Here is a 21,736-nt window from a genome sequence, read left to right as displayed (position 1 = left end):
TTTAAGTATTTGCTATTGACTGTTCAAATGGGGAGTTTTGCCAATAGGTGTGTGTGTGTGTGTGTGTGAGAGAGAGAGAGCGAGATTGTGTGTGTGTGTGTGTGTGTGTGTGTGTGAGAGAGAGAGAGCGAGAGAGATTGAAAGAGAGGTCACATCACAGTGGGGTCATCTGTCTTAACCGTCCGTGTCTTGTGTACTGCAAACACATACGAGCTTCATCACTGTGTCTGTCACTGACTCTGTTCTCCTTTCAGGATTGAACTGATGGTAAAACTAAAGCACTGGGTCAGTTGGCCATTAGTCTTTACATTTATTTTGAAAGATGAAGCTCACGATTATGGAAAGGGGCGTTACATTTCCGATGTGTGCTTGTGGTGTTCGGCCAATCACAATGCACTGGGCCAGATTGCCAATAAGAGCAGACTGTGCTTGTCAGAACGAGGGGCTTTGTAGAGAACGACACGTTTAAGAGAGGCGGAGCATAGAGGAACTACAATAATGTACAGTATTTGCAAAAATTTTTTTTTGATCATTAAAGCATGTCAACATTCTGTTACACCAAATACACAAAATAATGATCTTTAAAAAAACATCATATGACCCCGCACACATCGTTATTTGCTCTGTTTTTATTTTTCTGAAACCTTACTACGTATACGTTTTATAAAAGCAATAAGCTCCGCGAAGCCGTGGTTTACAGTGAATTATTAAAAGCTAAGGGGTGTTGTTAGGGAGAAATAAATTACCAGTATATTAGAATGATTTCTGAAGATCATGTGACACTGAAGACTGGAGTAATGATGCTGAAAATACAGCTGCACATCACAGAAATAAATTACTGTTTAACAGATATTCACAGAGAAAACAGGTGTTTTACATCAGAATAATATTTCACTATTTTTACGTTTCTTTTGATCAAATAAATGCAGCTCTGGTGAGCAGAAGAGACTTCTTTCAAAAACAAAAAAAACGTAATTATTCCCCAATTAACTCCATGTTCAGCACCAATCGGGTATTTTAAGGATGAACAGGTTCTCACACACTCACCTGAGAGAAGTTGAGTCCGTTCAGAGGATGGCACTGCTCCTCCACCTTCTCCACGGCTCCCGTCCTCTTCCTCATCCTCTGGGCCTCCTGCGCCAGATACAGGTCCAGCACAGGAGCGCCGCGCGTCTTGATGTCGGCCTCGGTCAGAGAGTTGACCATCAGCATCACCCACACGGGCCGCTTGCGCTCCCAGTTCCCGGCGATGGCGTTGAACAGGTAGTCTGCGTACAGGCCCTTGCCCCGCTGGTCCGGCGTCATCCAGGACGGCAGCATGAGCTTGACGTACTCCAGGTGAGTCTTGAGCCGCCGGTAGATGTCTCTGGGCAGCAGGTCCTGCAGGTTCTCTCCCTGCGGCAGCAGCTGACAGCTGCTCAGCGCTGAGATGGTGTACGGGTCAGTCAGGTCCAGCTCGAAGCACACGATGCTGCTCTCCTGGAAGGCCTGCTTGGAGTTCTCGGGGATGAAGTCCCAGACGCGTGTGTACGGGACGTGAATGGTGCCGTAGAAGTACGAGGGCGGGTCTCGCTTTATCGTCCACAGGAAGGAGTTGAGCTCGCTTTGCTGGAGACAGAAAGAAAGAAGAAGACAACTAGAGGTTTGGGCCTTTCAGAGGCTTTCAGAGACATCAATAAAAGAAGTCTCTTCTGTTCGTTAAAGCTGCATTTATTTGATCAAAAATATAGTAAAAATTGTGAAATATTTTTACAATTTAAAACATCTGTTTTCTATGTGAATCTCTGTTAAAGTGTAATTTATTTCTGTGATGCGCAGCTGTATTTTCAGCATCATTACTCCAGTCTTCAGTGTCACATGATCTTCAGAAATCATTCTAATATGATGATTTGAAAGGGAACGCGCTTCTGTTTTTGTAGCAGACATTTGTTATTGACCAATAACCTCAAAACGTCTAAATATTGGCCAATATATGTCACTCTGTCTCAACGTAAAGTGTTTTTTCATTCTCTCAGATTAATGAGACAAAGATGTGCAGCTGTGAAACGCTTGTAAACATTTAACAGACTCCTGAAGCTCGTGAAGTTTGATGATGATGTTCTGAGACACTCAAATCAATCACAGACTGTGTTTCTGAGCGCTGCAGTACACACACACACACACACACACACCGACTGCTGTGTAGGACATGACTGAAGAGCTGAAGTTTCTTCACAAGCTGATAATGCCTTCAAAAGACAGTTAATATCTAATTAGTGTCGAGGCCAATACACGTCCAGAACGAAAACTTTGACAGTCTGACACTCCAGAAACAACTTTCAACAAATGCATATTAAATAAAGTGACAGAATACTTTTAAAGAAACCGTTTATACTTAATAAAACACTGTCAGCTATTGTAGAAGCATCGTGTTTTATGTTCAGCCTATAAAACTCTATCAATGTCAGTGAAAGTATGACTGTTTTCTAGAGTTCAGAGCTTTTATCTTGCATTCAAACACTGGGATTTAAATCCATTTAGTGAAAAATGACAAATATTTCACCCAAAGAGCCGGTTACATGTCAGATGCAGTGTTTATACTCCAATATCACACATGCATGCTCCATATCAGAGAGCTGGAGGCGTTTAAGAACTTATTAAGAACTCATTATTGGTCCTACATTATTTAATATTAAAGCAGTCACGCAAATGTAACTTTTATATACATAAATATTCATATTTCCACCGTGAATGTTCACGATTGGTAATACCGAGTTTAAGGGAGTGATTTGTAAGTTTTTAATAAAGGAAAGCACTCACTTTGGTGTTGAGGTCGCAGCTGGTCTCTCTGAGGTTGTGCTGGTTTGCTCTCACCATCATTATCAAGCAGGTTTGGAGAAAAGCGCCCCAACTGTCCAGCATCATCATCATCATCTCAATCTTCTGAGGAATCTTCACCAAACTCAACTCTGCTTCACTGAGAGTCAGAACATTCCTCAAGAGTGCAGGGGATCCCAGTCATACTGAAGCCACCCATGCTGGAGATTCAACAACCTCTACGACATGATGGTGATGATGGTGATGATGATGGTTGTGTTAGTTAAAGTCCAGCTCCGTGAGAGCAGATGCACTGTCCTGAAGCTCACACACATCCTGATCACACTCCAGCTGCTGAGGAGCTCTGGAAACTCTCGCGTGCGTGCTTCAGCGCCAAATCACGCGCTTCGGTCCGAGCACTCTCCCCGCAGCTCGACGAGTGTGTGTGTGTGTGTGTGTGTGTGTGTGTCTCAGAGGGGGCTTTACCTCCCCCCAGACCCTTACTCTGGTAAATAATGTGATTTGAGCCTGTCGGACCCCGCGGAACTACTGCAGGACTTTCTGCGCTTACGAGTCTGTCACACACACACACACACACACACACACACACACACACACTGTCGCCAAATAACCAAGGAGAGAGAGAACGTAACCTGTAATATGTGTAATCTAAAAGACTTTTACTGCGTCACTCTGTTAGTTACACTGTAATGAAGTTATGATAGTTAATTTATGATGATATTTATTCACTTCTGCTGCTGGACATCGGACTAATTATAGTGATTTCACACGAACCCGGACTCTAGCACAAAATCCATATTCCGGGAACAGGAAAAGACAACTTTTTGCATATTTAGTATTTAATTGGAGTTATTTGTGAAACTTTGTCCCGATGGAGCTTCTAAAACACTCCACTATAAAACCTCAAACTCACTCAGTCTCGCGATGATTTGAATATATTTTAAACTAATGTTACTTTAGTATCACTGAAGTACTGTTATATAGTTTTATGTAAGTGCATTTTATGTAAAATTATTTTTTATGTATTTATTTTTTCCCATTTCATGTAAATTTTAGGTGAAGTTTTGGGTCAAATTTATCTATTTTTTCATTTTAAATCTTAATACTATTCATCAATCAAAACAAAATAAAAAAAAAAAACAAAAATTAACAGACAGATATAGTATTTAAGTGACATATGATGACTTAGAGAACAAAACAGTCATAAACATGACCTTTGAGATGAATGTTTGTCTCTTATAATGTATTTGTGCAAAGATTCACATTTGTCACTTTAAGGACCATAACAACAGTTTCTTGATTTTCTTGGAAGCAGGGCTGGACTGGTAATCGGGCATACCGGGCATTTTCCCGGTGGGCCGACGCACCTAAGGGGCCGACAGAAGGTTTTTTTTTTTTTTTTTTTTATATTATTGCCGTGGACCATCACGCACGGACAGCGAGCAGCCAGTGGTCCATTGGTTTGTCTCCTGTACTGACAGTGTTAACATCCAATCACAATGCGCTATAGATGGAGCGATGAAGTATTTTGCTCCGCCTATATAAACGCATCACCCCAACTTCTTCCTAGTCGGCTTTTCCCACGTTTTCACAGCAGCTTTATCAAGAACATACTTGCTCTTCGGTGAGTGAAGCGGGCCAAAGAGCCAAGCAGGAGGAGGAGAGGAGAAAAGTTGAATCGGTAAAGTACTTGATAGGACTCTCAACGGAGGCAGTTGCGTGCGCCATGAGTCTAGAATACGTACACACTTTTTAATAAAACATGAATTCTTCCCCCGCGATTTTTTGGCCAAGTCAAGTGTGTTCAGAGGTTTCCATGGGCCATTGCGAATAAAGCTAGATTTAAATAAAAAAGACACTAAACAAATTGTCGGACCTGACGTTTTATTCTTTTCCAAAACAAGATATGAGTGTGATACATACAATACCAGTCAAAAAAGTTTGAACAGTAAGAAAGATCCAACAGAAAGATCCAAAGATCAGCATTTATCTAAAATAAAAAGCTTTTGTAACATTATACATATACTATTCAAAAGCTTGGAGTCAGTATAATTTGTATTTTATTTATTTATTATGGGGGGGGGGGGGGTATAAATAAATAAATAAAATAAAAAAATTAGCAAGGATGCTTTAAACTGATCAAAAGTTACGATAAAGGCATTTATAATATTACAAAAAAAATCTGATAAATGCTGTTCTTCTGAACTTTCTTTCCATCAAAGAAACCTGAAAAATTCTACTCAGCTGTTTTTAACATAATAATAATTATAAATGTTTTTTGAGCAGCAAATCAGAATATTTGAATGATTTCTGAAGATCATGTGACTGGAGTAATGAAAAAAAAATTATGCTAAAAATTCAGCTTTGAAATCGCAGGAATAAATTACATTTTAAAATATATTCAAATAGAAAACAGTTATTTTAAATAGTAAAAATATTTCACAATATTACTGATTTTGCTATATTTTGGATGAAATAAATTGGTGAACTGAAGAGAATAAAAAAAAAAAAAAAACATTAAAAATCTTACTCACCAAAAAACATTTAATATTATAAAACTAAAAATCATGTAAGAAAAACCTAAAAAAAAAAATTCCAAAATACAATATATATTGCTAGTCCAGCCCTGCTTGGAAGTGTATGTGAATATAATCATCTACATTAAATCAGAGAGAGCAGAGCTCTCAAACTAAATTAAGACTCGACTGAATTTAGATATGAGCTGAGAAGTTGAGTATTATTATAATCAACAAACAGTTCACATTTAAATTTCATGCACATGAACAAACTATTAATAAATTACATTAACAGTAAAAAACAACTAATAAAACATTTCAGAATTTCAGCAAAACTCCCGAAAAATTTGCTTACTGACTGGTCTGATGTTGCGAAGCATGTGTAGAGGCCTTCATGGACTTATTAAGTGATTAATGCATGAAACATATAATAATAATCATTCTGTGGTGTTTTCTCAATAGCACACCTCACACTCTTTATTTTTATCCAGCGTAACTCTCATATTACAGGCTTTAGTGTAAGTTAAAACACCAATAGTCACGTTATTACTCTTAAAAACACTTGACTAAATAAATATCACAGAAGTGTGTGAACATCATCCTCATCCTCACTAAAAGCCAGTCTAAAGCCCCTCAGCCAGAGGGTAGTTTGCAGCGCCCCCACGTGGACCTTCTCAAATCTGCACCATAATTTAACTCTAAACATGTTTGAAACATCTCAATATTATCATAATCACAAGTAAGCATAAGAACAAAACAACAAACACACAGAATACAGTAATACTTCTACACATCCTGTCAGAGCCAAAAAAAAAAAAAAAGAACAGTAAAGATAACGTTCAGTTAAACCACAACCTTGTCAGTGTTTACAGATTTGAGTTGATTTTAAATAAGATTTTAGTTTTAATTTAAACATGTCAATAGATGTGCACATCCTTATGTCTTCTGGAAGAGTGTTCCAGTGAATAATAGCTTTGACTGAGAAAGATGATGATCCAAAGTCAGAATGACAAAAAGAAACAACACAGTCACTAGTAGATGATGATCTAGTAGATCTTACAGAGACTGTAGAGCGAAAATGCACACAATCACGAAGTGTAGAAGGTGCCAAACCATTTAAAATTGTATATACCAAACACAAGTTTAAGAAAAGTCTAAAATTATCAAAGCTCAAAAAATTATATTTCTCCAAGACCCTACAGTAGTGATATTGGTTAGGTTTTTAAGGGCTGTTTATAAAGAGATTTTAACGGTTTAATAACAGTTTCTCCTGCTTGACCTCAACATGTCAGACAGTATGACAGATGGGAAAAGATCGTAGCATGCATAAAAGTCTTATTTAAAGACACTGTCTAATTTGTATGAAATTGATCAAGTTATATTTTAGAGTCCTCACCAATTTCTTTACATGTTTTTTAAAACTGAGATTTGGATCCAGCATTAAACCAAGATAATTAAACTCCTCTTTTCTCCATTTATAAAAATATCAGCATTGGAAGAGCATACATTAATTTTAGAAAAAAAAAAACATCTCTTTTGTTTTACCAGTGTTCAGGGTAAGACATGATTGCTCTAACCACTGTGTAATCCTTTCCAAAATAACATTTAGCTTTTCAGCTGTTAACTCTGCTGTTCTCACATGTGTGAAAATAACCGTATCGTCAGCATGCATTAGCACTTGTATCCCTTCACACTGGGAGATCATTAATAATAAACCAGATAATAAAGGGCCTAATATTGATCCTTGGGGTACGCCGTTGTACAGTTTAAGTTATTGGAATGAACCCCTTTAATTTTTAACACATTGCAGTCTTTTTGATAAATATGAGGAGATACATGCTAAAGCCCCAGATGAAAACTGGAGGTTAGATTATTTAGAAAGAAGAACATTATGATTAACCGTGTCGAAGGCTTTACGCAAATCTATCTGTTAGTCCACTGGATTCTGCTTTTTGAGCTGGCGGGTGGATGCTTACATTCTCGCAGCTGGCACCATGTTATGAAGACGCTGTTTCGTTGTGAAAGCAAAAATACTTTGTTTGTTCTTCCAAAAGAGGACACGACCAGAAATCAGTGGTTAAGATGTATTTCAACACTGTTCCAGAACAGTTCAACCCAAATATTCAGATGTGTGAAGCACATTTTATGGAGGACTGTTTCCTGATCCTGGGACAGAAGACTACAGTGATGCTGTTTTGACTCACAGAATATAAGTATGTTTACATGTGTAAAGGATTTGTCACGGATGATTCAAACGAGAGTTTTGAGCAGTGTAGAGTAGCTCTTGTTTTTTGTCGTTTCTCCAATCACAAATGAAGACATGGTTTTATGTTTATGTGGTGCGGTGCGATGCAACACATAAAAACACACTATAAGTCATTATAATCAGTAATTATGTCCCCACTGGATGCAACAAATGGCTCGTTTGTAATAAGTTTTATTGTTTTTGTCTTGACTCGCTGGGTTCTGACCGGGACACACATCACAGTATGTTAAGGGGCGTAACATTTCCGTCACACACTTGAAACATTCGGCCAATCACAGCACACTGGATAGCTGGCCAATCACAGCACACCTCGCTTTTCAGAACGATGAGCTTTGTAAAAATCGACGCGTTTCAGAAGGCGGGGAAAAGAGGAGAAAGAATAATGGACTGTATGTGGAAAATAATGTGTTTTTTTGAACCTTAAACCACATAAATACATTTTATTACACCAAATACACAAAATAATGTTCTTTTTAGCAACATCATATGACCCTTTTAAAAATAATAATCACAACACTAGTAAAACAGGCTTATGCTGATTTTCTCATTCTCTGAATTATACTTATCAATACTGTTTTTATTATCATTAGCATTCAAAAAATGAACAAATTAAGAACAGGATTAGAATGGAATTCTAAATGAAACATATATGAACATTTCCAGGCATGTCCGTCAGTAAAATGTGAGCAAACCCACTCAGAAACGTCCCTCTGAACAATCACACAGTCGCTGTGAGTTTCTGGAAGAGCAGCACCCATCGCTCATACGTCTGGAGTCTGCTGAGAGTGAATCTGTGCCCCAGAAGAAACCACATGAACGTGAGGCATAGAGACCCACAGTAAAACACAGGAGATTCTCACAGAGCTGATAAACACTGACGGGGAACGAGAGACGAGATGATTCTCACTGCAGGATCAAATCATAGAGCATTCGCAGAGATGCTCTTCTCAGTGCATCAGGTTCCTGTAGAGCGGATCATATTCCTCAAAACACCAGGGATTTCACTGACAACTGATGACAGCTGCTTTCAACATGATGTGAGTCTCTTCAGATGAAAGTTTCCATGCGCAACATACACGTCACCTGTATTTCTTCAGCACTTTATACAGTACAGATCATTTTAAAGCAGCTTCACAGCAGGAAAATAACAGAAAAAAAATAATAATAATGAACTTTCATTTAGTTTAAAGTGAAACTGAAATAAAAATTAAAAAAAAAAAAAAAAACAAAAAAAAAAAACTTTAAAAATATAAAACAAAAATACTTTAGAAATTTAAAGATAAAAACTAATAAAAATATTAATAGAAACTGTAATAGTAGACTCATTAAAGGACAGAATCAGTGATGCAAACTTCATCAAATATGAGACAAATCCAAATTCAGCTGTAAAGCAGAGAAGACAATAGAGTCATTATTCAGAAGTTCTGTTCTCATCTGATGGTGTCAGTGCATTAAATTGATGATATTACTGAATATTAATTGTCTTTGAGACTCTAGAATATAATGAATAATGCTGGAGCATTTGCTCCTGTCTGCCGCTGTGTTTGATTGATTCGCTTCAGTCTTTGTTGTTGTTGTGAAGCTGCAGGTGTTGTTGTGGTCAGTGAGAGTCTTAATGAGCCTGATGACCGTCACAGATCACACGTGTCTGTTCAACGAGCTGATGAATCAGTTTCTAATCAATGTCACAGACAGCAGGAGCTGATGTTAATCATGTTAATGACTGAACTTTCACTTCAAAGAAAGCGTGTTTACTGATGATTCTGAACAAACAGCACGTTTGTATTCATGTGTTTATTAGTTCAGATGACGAGGGTCTAACGAGGTGATGATCTTCAGATCCTGCTGCTCTCTGTTCATTCATCGTCTGTCTGGATATGAAGGTGTTTCAGGAACTCTCGATGAACTCAAAATAAGTTTCCACTGCTTGTGACTAAATCTCTCCAAATCCAGCTGCAGGTCCTTAGGGTCTCATACAGCCTCGTACGGTCTTGTACAGTCTCACATGGTCTCAGATGTTCTCACACTGCCTTGTACCATCTCATACAGTCTCATACAGTCTTGTGTGGTCTCAGATGGTCTCAGACAGTTTTACACATCTCATACAGTTTAATACTATCTCATATGGTCTTGTACTGTCTCGTATTATCTCATACACTCTTATACAGTCTCACACAGTCTTATACGATCGCATACAGTCTCATATGTTCTCATTCAGTCTCATTCAGCCTCATATAGTTTCATACAGTCTCTTAAGTTCTCATAACCTCACACACAGTCTCACACAGTCTTATACGATCGCATAGAGTCTCATATGTTCTCATACAATCTCATACAGTCTCTTATTTTCTCATTCAGTCTCATTCAGTCTCATATAGTTTCATACAGTCTCTTAAGTTCTCATACACTCACACACAGTCTCACACATTCTCATACGATCTCATACAGTCTCATCCACTGGTCAGCAGCAGCTCACAGCACAATTGTTTTCTTTGTGTTGAAGAGACTGAATCTTTCCGGTTATGAAAGCGCTGTGTGTAGCTCTGGGGCTTTTATTGATTTCTCTGTCAACATGCTTTTCTGAGCGTTCATGACCTACATCTGTCTCTCGCCACCAGCCTTCCTGCTATTAATCACACTTCAGTCCATTGCTGTAACCATGGTGATTCCCCTCCACTTTCTGTCCCATGACAGGTGAAGTATTTGAGCAAACACGTTTAACAGCGGAGCTTGTGTGTAATGATGAGACTCTCTGATACTGAATGTCTCTGATTAATTTTTTAAGTGTTTGTGGAACAATAAATTCACCTCAATGCATGACCTCCTGTGGCTTATGTCATTATTCTATTTCTAAAATCAGCTCCATAAAAACAAATATTGGTCTTGAAAGTCATACTTTTTTATTCAGCTTTCATTTTTTAGTGAAGTAAGCCTTGTTATCATCTTGTGTGTGGTTGGTTAAAGCAGTAGAGTCAGAACTGAGTGTCACTGCATGTCTGCTCTCAACAGGGGGCGCTGTTGATTTACCATACATCCACACACACACACACACACACACACACACACACACACACACACACACACACACACACACATACACACACACACACACATACACACACATTAATATAACTTGCATTTATTTTTTTTATTTTTTACATTTGCAGTACTATCCAAATAAATCATCAAACCCAATACTGTTCAAAATCTTGTTTTCACTGAATATTTGTGTTTTGCTTGAAAGGAGTTTTAATATATTTATATTTATTCATTTATCAGGCACTTTTATTCGAAACATCTTACAAATGAGTAATAAAAATATAAGCAATTAAACCAAGTGAAAAACTCTTTTAAATACTGCCACCAAAGCAGATTTGTGTGGAGTATTGGACCAGTGCAGCGCTGGAACAGGCTATTAATGATTGAAACGCTTTTGCTCTATTAATGGTGCAGCTGCAGCAGGAGTTAACTGGACCATGATAACACACTTCAGCAGTGCACTTCCCGTCTGCTATGATGCTGTCTAGGTAGGGAGCTCATAGCGTTTGGAGCAGAGCTCTGTAGTATTTGTTGATGTGTGTTTGCTACTAAAGATCATCTCATCTCGCGCCTCCTGCTAATTAATATGCATACGTGTGTGTGGTCACGCTGGACTGAGCACTTAATATTCAGTCCAGCGTATTCATGATGTTAACATTAATCGTCCGCCCATAATGGAGTGTGCTGCAAACGCCGCTCGGTCACAGGGGAGGATTTAGACGGGCCCCAATTAAACCCTGGACAGCAAAATGTGTGTGACGTCTCATCCATTACATATAAAACATTAATTACCTCAAAGGACATTGACTAGACATGAATTTCAAACAGTTTAAGAGTCATATGAGTTTATATGACATAGCCATACATCCGTGCCCTAGCAACCACCCAGAACACCTTAGCAACCAAGAACACCAGTTTTTGCAGGCGAGCCGCTAATACATTTTCTTCAGATATCAATTCTTGTGGTGTCTAGGGTTTGCAATATTAACAAAAAATTAAATCTCGATATTTTTGGGAATTCCTATTTTTATTTATTTAATTATTATTATTAATAATAATAAATTGTGTGTGGGGGTTTTTTTTTTTTTTTTTTTTTTTTGATAAAAAACGTTTTTGTGCTGGTACTTTGGCTGGTTTAGGCGTTTCATGGGTAAATAAATGTGATACTAAAACCGCCAGTAGGTGGCGGCAAGTCCCTGTCTTAATAAGTGATTCACTGAATCATTGACTCAAATGGTTCGTTCAAAACAGATTAATTCAGGAAGAAAACACGGCAGTGTTGCTCGGAGACACATAAATGTTCTGTTCTGGCTTTGTTTGGAACTGTTAGTAAAACAGAAAAAGTAGACAATGATGTAACTGTTGTATAAAATTAATATCTCATTTGTGATCAAGCTCAAGCACTAATATTCAGGAAAAAGGCACTGTTGCTTGTGTGATATTACTTAACTAAATCTAATAAAAAAATATATATATATATATATTAAATATTAAAAAAATACCCATACAGGGAAATATATATATATATATATATATATATATATATATATATATATATATATATATATATTTATATATATATATATATATATGCAAACAACAGTGCCTTTTGATATACATAGGCTATAATTCATAACTTACAGTAAATTATAAGGGCTTTATACTTGCATAGGTTACTGGATAATTTAAGAGTGCAAATCGTTAAAACAACAATTACGATATTATTGTAAATGCTGAATATCGCTCAGCCCTACAAGTGCTGTGCAAACTAAACATAACATACAATATCAAAAGAAAACCTCATAAAAAATAACCACTGGATTGACCAACCAACCGCAGCACAACTAGCTGCTTTAAAGCTCTTTGTCTGCTGGAGGGTTTGATACTAAGCTCAAACCAGCCCAACTTTCTGTGTGTGTTCAGACTTTAGGGAGCAGTGTGATTGCCAGCGGATTAGAGCAGGAAATTAATCAGAGTCTCTGATACAGAAGTGTCTGCAACATGGCAGCGCTCCAGAGATGATGGATCGGTGTGGAGCAGCGAGAAGATGAGGATGGCACACACTGCACCTGTCTGGAGGACACTGGAAGCAAAACGCTCTGAGACTAATGAGCTTCAGAGATTAGACGCAGTGTGAATGCCGTTTGGCTGTCTACATAAACTACTGCACGAGTGTCTTATGTTGACTGACTTTTGACTGCATCTAATTTGCATGTTGTTCTGAACGGCACCATGGGCGGGGGGGTTCACTACAGAGGCCACTTCCGTAACTGGGCCCCCTCACCTCTGGTGCCATCTCCGGAGGCAAGTCAAGTCACCTTTATTTATATAGCGCTTTTAACAATACAGATTGTGTCAAAGCAACTGTACAGCATTAATTAAGAAAATAGTGTGTCTATAATGCAAAATGACAAAAGTAAACAAAAATTTTTCAGTTAAAGGCAGTTCATCATTGAATTCAGTGATCATCCAGCTCAGTTCAGGCTCAGTCGGTGGTCAGTTCTCCTCTGACCAGATGAAACCAGCAGTTCAGTTCCAGGCTGCAGCAAAGTCAGATTGTGCAGAGGACTCCACTGTTTCATGCATTTACTGTATGACCAAAAATGACGGAGTATTTGATGTTTTAGCTGTTTGATCGCACACACTATATAATCACTGCAAACCAGTCCACTGTGGCACATTTATGCTCATTATGATTTATTTTCCATCGACATTGAAACACACGCAAAGTACAAACCTATTTTACCTAATAAATAATAGGCTAGTTAAGCTTCAAATAAATCACGAATATAGAAACATTTGTATTTGTGCTGAATGAGAGAGGTCAGCTAACTTTACTTTCAGTTTCGCTTTAAATTAATAAGTTTTGGCTTGTTTATAGCTATGCCTAAATTATTATTATAACATACTGCACTTATATTTATTTATTAGAATTATATTTTTTTCATTCTTGTTCTGTTCTGAATAAGGTTAAATTTAAAGAATTTGTTGTGGAGTGAGAGGAACTAACAACCCTCAAGAAGATGGGCATCTTAGGAACTGCACTCCAATGGTTTAAATTTTCCCTCTCAGGTTGGTCCTTCAGGGTGTCTTGGAGAGGGGAGGTTTCTAAGTCACAACTTCTTTCTACTGGGGTTCCTCAAGGCTCAGTGCTTGGACCGCTTCTCTTCTCCATCTACATGACGTCATTAGGATCTGTCATTCAGAAGCATGGCTTTTCTTATCACTGCTATGCTGATGACACTCAACTCTACTTCTCGTTCCAACCAGATGATCCGACGGTAGCTGCTCGCATTGCAGCCTGTCTGTCAGACATCTCTGGCTGGATGAAGGACCACCACCTTCAGCTCAACCTTGTGAAGACAGGACTGCTCATCAGAATCAGAATCAGAAATCAGAAAGAGCTTTATTGCCAAGTATGCTTACGCATACAAGGAATTTTTTTAGTGACATAAGCTTCCAGTGCACAGAGACAACAACAACAAAAAACAAATTGCAAATAAATAAATTGTATGAACAGTTGTGCTATAGATGACAATGGATTAGAATAGAGTAAGATGCAGAGATGTACTTGGATGGAGGGGTAACAAATAAATATATAAGAATATTGCACATTTTTGCATAAGTGGGGAACATTTAACTGTTTGTGAGGTAGATTGCCTGGGGGAAGAAACTGTTCTTGTGCCTGACTGTGCTGGTATTTGCGGCTCTGAAGCGCCGGCCAGATGACAAAAGTTCAAAAAGGGGGTAACTTGGATGAGAGGGATCCAGAGTGATTTTCTGAGCCCTTTTCCTCACTCTGGATGTGTACAGTTCTTGAAGGGTGGGCAGGGGAGCACCAATAATCCTTTCAGCAGTCCGAACCGTTCTCTGTAGTCTTCTGATGTCTGATTTTGTAGCTGAACCAAACCAGACAGTTATTGAAGTACACAGGACAGACTCAATGACGGCTGAGTAGAACTGTTTCAGCAGCTCCTGTGGCAGGTTAAACTTCCTCAGCTGGTGAAGGAAGTACAACCTTTGTTGGGCCTTTTTAACAATGGAGTCAATGTGATTGTCCCACTTCAGGTCTCAGTCAACCCAGCACTTCATCGCAACTTCTCTATACAGCTAGGTTCGTCAACCATAACTCCTTCTAGGACAGCCAGGAACCTTGGAGTTGTGATTGATGGTCAGTTAAGCTTCGCAGACCATATTGCTACAACGACCCGGTCCTGCAGATTTGCCTTATACAACATTAGGAAGATTAGACCCTTCCTGTCAGAGCAGACCGAACAACTTCTTGTCCAAGCTCTTGTTCTCTCCAGACTGGACTATTGTAATGCTCTCCTGGCAGGCCTTCCTGCATGTACTATCAAGCCTCTGTAACTGATCCAGAATGCTCCAGTGAGAGTGGTCTTCAGTGAGCCAAAAAGAGCACATATCACACCTCTCTTCATCAGTTTGCACTAGCCGCTCGCATCAAATTCAAGGTACAGATGTTTGCCTACAAGACAACCACTGGTGCTGCACCAAAATACCTAAACTCTTCTTCAAATCTTCAAAAACCATCTAAAGACACATCTTTTTTGTCAGCACTTACTAATTCTAACTTTTTCTTATTCTATTTGTCTCTTTCTCTGAAAAAAAAAGAAAAAAGAAAAAAAAACTGGTATGTGTACTGTGCTAGACTAACTGAGACTTGTTACAGCACTTGTGTACTGTTGCCCTCCTATTGGTCTTCATTGCTTCTATTTGCTCTTCTCATTTGTAAGTTGCTTTGGATAAAAGTGTCTGCTAAATGATTAAAATGTAGTTTAAAAGGGATTTCATGTAGTAGATCTGTCCCAGTGCAGGTGTTTATGTGTGATTATTGTGAACATGAAAACACGTTTGAATGAAACACTCAGTGATTCTCATCTAGTCAACATGGCGATTGATGTGCGATTGATGCTTTTAAAAGCACTTCGACATTTGAGTCATTACACAACACACTTATGGGTCAGATATGAGGACATAAATCATGTTATTGAACTGAACTGAATTGATCTGAATAATGACACTATTGTCTTCCGTGGAGCTGATTCACAGCAGAATTTCAGTTTGTATCATATTTGATGAACATTAATACCAGTGTTTTTTTAGTATATTAAGTTGCTTTGAAACTGTCTGTGTTATGTAATGCACTATAGAAATTCATAAAAGTAGTCTGATGTGCAACCGATATGAATAACAGGTCCGATTTGTCTCTTGATTAGATGTGGTCTTATGAGCTTCCTAAATGCGGAGAGGTTTGTGTGGATTTTTATGGGTAGAAAATATTGTTGGTTCAGAACAGAAACAGAAGAACTCTGATAGAAGAACAAACGTGTGTGTTTCATTTTCTCCAGGCCTCTTCAGCAGCTGTGACACCAGGGACGAGACCCACTGACCGAGTGCACTGAACACTCACACACACACACACACACACACACACACACACACACACACACACACACACACACACACCACACACACACACACACACACACACACACACACACACACACACACACACACACACACACACACACACACACACACACACACACACACACATACACATACTCACAAACACAAACACACACAAACAAACACACACACACACACACACACACACACACACACACACACACACACAAAGTGCTTTTTCGTGTGTACTGCCACTTCTGACGTGTAGCCGGTACTCAGAATCAAAGCGTCAGTGTCTGGGTGATTAGAAATGACACTACATAAATCACACTACCCAGACGGGATCACCTCTTATCTCGACCAATCACGTGAGCGAATTCAAGCGGAATAGATCTACCTCGTGTGGAGTGCCAGTGCATGTCAGGGGAGGTGCGTAGAGTAGTATACTGTAATTAAGTCCAAGCTAGGATCCAGTAAATTAATTCAGACAGTCAGTTCAAAACAGCGCTAATGCAGAGAAAACATGGCTGATTTCATCGAAGATTGTGGAGAGAATAATGATTTAGGAATGATTTAGATCTTTAGGAAGTAGTATTTTCAAACTTTGAAGCATTGCTAATACAACTCCTTTACATTTAGAGACCACATTGATTTATTGTGTTCCATTCAGTTTATTCCTCACATTTTCTTTATTTGGTCTTAAAAAGATCTTTTAAAAGCCTTGAATTGACTTTCATCAAACCTGCAGAAACCCTGTCAGATTTTTTGATATTGTTTCAAAAATAACAAATGCAGTAAAATGCGTTTGTGTAAAGTGACTCACTACTTTAACATTTGTTGGTCTTATGTTTAAGTCAAGTCAAGTCACCTTTATTTATACAGCGCTTTTAACAATACAGATTGTGTCTGGTCTAAGCTGTCTTTCAGGGCTGTAGAGGTCCTTTCTAGGTGCTGATCCACCATCTGATCTGGATACGTACTGGATCCGGGTGACTGCAGTGATCATCTGATCTGGATACGTACTGGATCTGGTGGCTACGGGACCTCGGAGTAAGAGAGAAACAGACTAATATGAGCGTAGATGCCATTCTTCTAACGGTGTAGCAAGTACATTGGGTGTTATGGGAAGTGTTCCTGGTTCCGGTTGTCCTAATTAATGCAGCCTAAAAATCCTTTAACGGATTTGAGTATTAGAAATGTGTTAGTGTGTTATGCATAAGCCAGGTTAAAGAGATGGTTCTTCAATCTAGATTTAAACTGACAAGAGTGTGTCTGCCTCCCGAACAATGTTAGGTAGGTTATTCCAGAGTTTAGGCGCTAAACAGGAGAAGGATCTGCGGCCCGCAGTTGACTTTGATATTCTAGGTATTATCAAATTGCCAGAGTTTTGAGAATGCAGCGGACGTGGAGGACTATAATGTAACAAGAGCTCGTTCAAATACTGAGGTGCTAAACCATTCAGGGCTTTATAAGTAATAAGCAAGATTTTAAAATTTATACGATGTTTGATAGAGAGCCAGTACAGTGTTGACAGGACTGGGCTAATATGATCATACTTCCTGGTTCTAGTAAGAACTCTAGCTGCTGCATTTTGGACTAACTGGAGTTTGTGTTACTAAGCGTACAGAACAACCACCCAATAGAGCATTACAATAATCTAACCTTGAGGTCATAAACGCATGGATTAACATTTCTGCATTTGACATTGAGAGCATAGACCGTAATTTCGATATATTTTTGAGATGGAAAAATGCAGTTTTACAAATACTAGAAACGTGGCTTTCTAAGGAAAGGTTGCTATCAAATAGCACACCTAGGTTCCTAACTGATGACGAAGAACTGACAGAGCAGCCATCAAGTCTTAGACAGCGTTCTAGGTTATTACATGCAGAGTTTATAGGTCCTATAATTAACACCTCTGTTTTTTTTCATTATTAAGCAGTAAGAAATTGCTCATCGTCCAGTTTTTTATATCGACTATGATGTTTGATAGGGAACCCAGTCACCCTGTTTGTAAGCACTAACTGGTGTTGATGGTTATTATTATTAATAATCGCCTGTTTCTCAGCCCATTAGTCAGCAGATCCTCAGTGGAGATGAGAAAACACTCACATCTGACACACTCTCATCTGGGTCACTGAGGAGCATCAGAAAGCCACAGTCAGACACTCTCTGTGTCCAAGAGCCTCCGCTGTAGTGAAATAATCACTTTTCAGTCATACTTTAAGTCAAGCCACTTCTGGCAAAACCACTGCTCTGTCTTGAGGTCTGTGTTGCTTCCATATCATGTTTTCATTCAAGCTAGTGTAAAGAAAACATCCAAAATACTAATTTAAGTGTTTATTTTATTTAGTCTGTAGATTTTAGTTCTTTAAAAAGTTTTTTTTTCTCTTACACACACCAAACTTTGGAGTTTTATTCCTCTCTATATTCTGAAGGTTTGTTCATACTCCTAAAAACCTGGTGAAAATGAGTTTTCTCAGTTTTCTGTCTGTTGACAGTGTTTTCTGATTTATGGAGTGATAAAAGAGAAATCCACAATCCCCTCTGGAAGAACCTTTAACTCTCAACAAAATCAAACAAGAAATTTCAACCTTGCTTTATCTAATGTTCAGATTTCTGTTTTTGAAATGTATGCACATTCATGCATATTTAATTAATTAATGCATTTCAGAAAACTTATTACAAAGTATTACAAAAGTATTACAAAACAGTTTTGCCGTAATTAACTAGAGTAATCAACTCCTGAAGTGCTGTCTATTGCCTTAAAGAGGTTGTTGTGTAACAGACACAGATAGCTTCGTTAAGAAAATAAATGTGTTCATTTGTTAATTTAGATCAATGTGTTTCCTGGAGACACACGTGTTCAGCTGCTGATGAATCAGGTGTGTTTGATGAGGGACACTGTGGGGAGCCGCTGATGATGAAGATGATGATGGTTGTGAGAGAATGAGTGTTTCCGTGAGGGTCGAGTCCTGCTGTGTTTGCTAATGTGGGGCCTCCAGGGGCCACTGGGGCACATCATCCAGAGCTCATAAACATGCACAGGCTGCCCTTTACACACACATTGACCTCAGTGCACACACTCTTAAAGGGCAGGCCGTTAATGCAGTCTGAATATCACACACATACACACACAAACATCCTCATGTGTGTCCAGAGCAAAAAACATGAGGCTCTGTGTCTCACACACACTCACACATACACTCACATTCTCTCATACACACACACACTCACACTCTCTCTCTCTCACACACACACACACACACACAAGCACACTCTCTCTCTCTCTCTCTCACACACACACACACACACTCACACTCTCTCTCTCTCATACACACACACACTCACACTCTCTCTCTCTCTCACACACACACACACACACACTATCTCTCTCTCTCTCACACACACACACACACACACACACACACACACACACACACATACGCAGATGATGCATAATTGCGTTAGCAGCGCAAAAGGTTTTGGGTTCAATTCCCAGGAAACACATGGTAAAATATGTATAGCCTTTTCGCTTTGCATCTGCCAAATGCATAAATGTAAAAACATAAGTTGTCATGACTTACTGATCATATCATTTTTACACTGATTTGATAACATTTCTATTACTACAATAGAAATAACAATGATCATCTGTTAACCTTAATGATAAATTCAACCTTAACTCATACATTATTAAAAACAAAAGCGTCTGTTAACATTAGTTAATGCACTCTGAATTAACATAAACAAACTTAGAACAAATGCAGTTTTATTAATGGTGCTTATGAAAAGCGTCCTAAAAAGTCTTAATGAGTTTTAACAAATCAAGGCCTTAAAAGGTCTAAATTAATAAAGTCATGGCATTAAATGTGAAACATGAATATCTTCCTCAGTATTTCTGTCTTGTGTCTAGTAACATCCTTAAATCAGGATATATTTCCTGAAGATGCTCAGTAAGAAGTCTCGTTTTCCAATAAATTGAACAAAATGAAGTGAGTTTATGCTTAAAACGAGATCAAATATCTGACTATGTGTTTTTATTTATTTTTTTGACCCCAATGACAGATATTTGTTCTTGTTTAAATCATAAACTCACTTCATTTTGATCAATTTGTCATTTTGCTTCTCAGTGTATCTTATTCTTTTTGAAGTTTTAAAGTACAGCAAGCCTGCAGAAAGCCTGATGAACTAACAGTCAGGTTAATGAATATCTTGCTCTTTGCTGGTTTATCTTGATGCATTGATGTCGCAAGTGATGTGTGTGTCGTTGCTCTGATGTTCTATGGCATGTTCTGAAACAGCAGCACACACACATGTGCGTTCAACTTTAATTTCTCATGCAGAGTTGTAGATGAAGAAAGACAAATGGAGCTGATCTGCAGCGACCTGATGGTAATTACTTCACTAAATGAAATATGATTTCATCTCGCTTCCTCGGCCGCCAGCTTCTGATTTCCTGCTATTTATATGTATCTGTGATCTGCGGCCGTGAGGAGAGGCAGAGAGCATTATGGGAGCTGCTGTGTTTGCTTGGCTGTGCGTTTCCTTTGTGCTTTATTAGATTTTAAGTGTTTTCTCCACACACTGCCAGCGTGTGTGTGTGTGTGTGTGCGTGTGTGCGTATGTGTGTGTGTGTGTGTGTGCGTGTGTGTGTGTGTTCAGTCATACTAATAAGTGTGTTTCAGCGCTGTAGTGTGAGGGGGAGGAGACGAGAGATTCATCACAGCGGCTGTGTTCACAATCATACACTAGCACACTACTCTCACTAGTGCTCTTCTCTTCTCTTCTCTTCTCTTCTCTTCTCTTCTCTTCTCTTCTCTTCTCCTCTCTTCTCTTCTCTTCTCTTCTCCTCTCTTCTCTTCTCTTCTCTTCTGCGAGTGTGAAATAATGTGTTTACCGCTCTGCAGAGTTATTTTAGGATCACTGATTCTATTTTCTGTTTCTTTTTGCTTTTTTTTAATATCTATATAGTTTTTATTGATTTGTATTTATTAGTTTTAGTTTTTTTATTTTAAAGGGGTGCTATTATGCTTTTTCACTTTTTCAACTTTAGTTAGTCTGTAATGTTGCTATTTGAGTATAAAAAAAGCTCTGCAAAGTTAAAAAGCTCAAAGTCCACTTCAAAAGGAGATATTTTATTCAACAGAAATCACTTTTTAAAAAACTACAGTACAACGAACGACTCGTTTGGACTACAACACATATTTTCCGGAATTTGTGACATCACAAATATCGACGAATGGGACGAGACCTGGTTGAGCTGCACTAGAGAAGGCACCGAGTGTTATATCACTATGTCAGAGACACACTAGCTTTCTCAAGCAGACCAACTTAGAGTGGTTACAATCATCCGGGTTCAAATCACGCTCAAATTGATTTGATTTTGATGCAATATTTACACTGACGCTCGCAGCAGGCGAGTGGTGCCAATCACAACACACACTGACCCAGCTAACCAATCAAAACACACACTGGCCCAGCTAACCAATCACAGCACACACTGGCCCAGCTAACCAACCACAGCACAGACTGGACCAGCTCACCAATCACAACACACAATGGCCCAGCTAACCAATCACGGCACACACTGGACCAGCTCACCAATCACAACACACACTCACATCGTATTTCAGAAGGCACACACACTGGCACATCGTATTTCAGA

General features: G+C 38.6%; 1 protein-coding gene across 1 annotated transcript in view; it reads right to left on the bottom strand.

Annotated features, from left to right (window-relative positions):
• Positions 1-2,991, bottom strand: part of LOC109097598 (metalloprotease TIKI1-like) — a 39,571-nt gene extending 36,580 nt beyond the window's left edge. The window contains exons 1-2 of the mRNA XM_042751254.1: positions 2,800-2,991; positions 1,048-1,608 (exon numbers count right to left, since the gene is read on the bottom strand). Of these exons, the coding sequence (XP_042607188.1) occupies positions 1,048-1,608; positions 2,800-2,913 (675 nt within the window). The 5' untranslated portion in view covers positions 2,914-2,991. The remainder of the gene's footprint in view (positions 1-1,047; positions 1,609-2,799) is intronic.
• Positions 2,992-21,736: the final 18,745 nt, after the last annotated feature.

Source organism: Cyprinus carpio, chromosome A5, assembly GCF_018340385.1.
Source record: "Cyprinus carpio isolate SPL01 chromosome A5, ASM1834038v1, whole genome shotgun sequence".
Lineage (NCBI taxonomy): Eukaryota > Metazoa > Chordata > Actinopteri > Cypriniformes > Cyprinidae > Cyprinus > Cyprinus carpio.
Note: the sequence above shows the minus strand (reverse complement) of the source record. Positions and strands in the feature narration are given on the sequence as shown.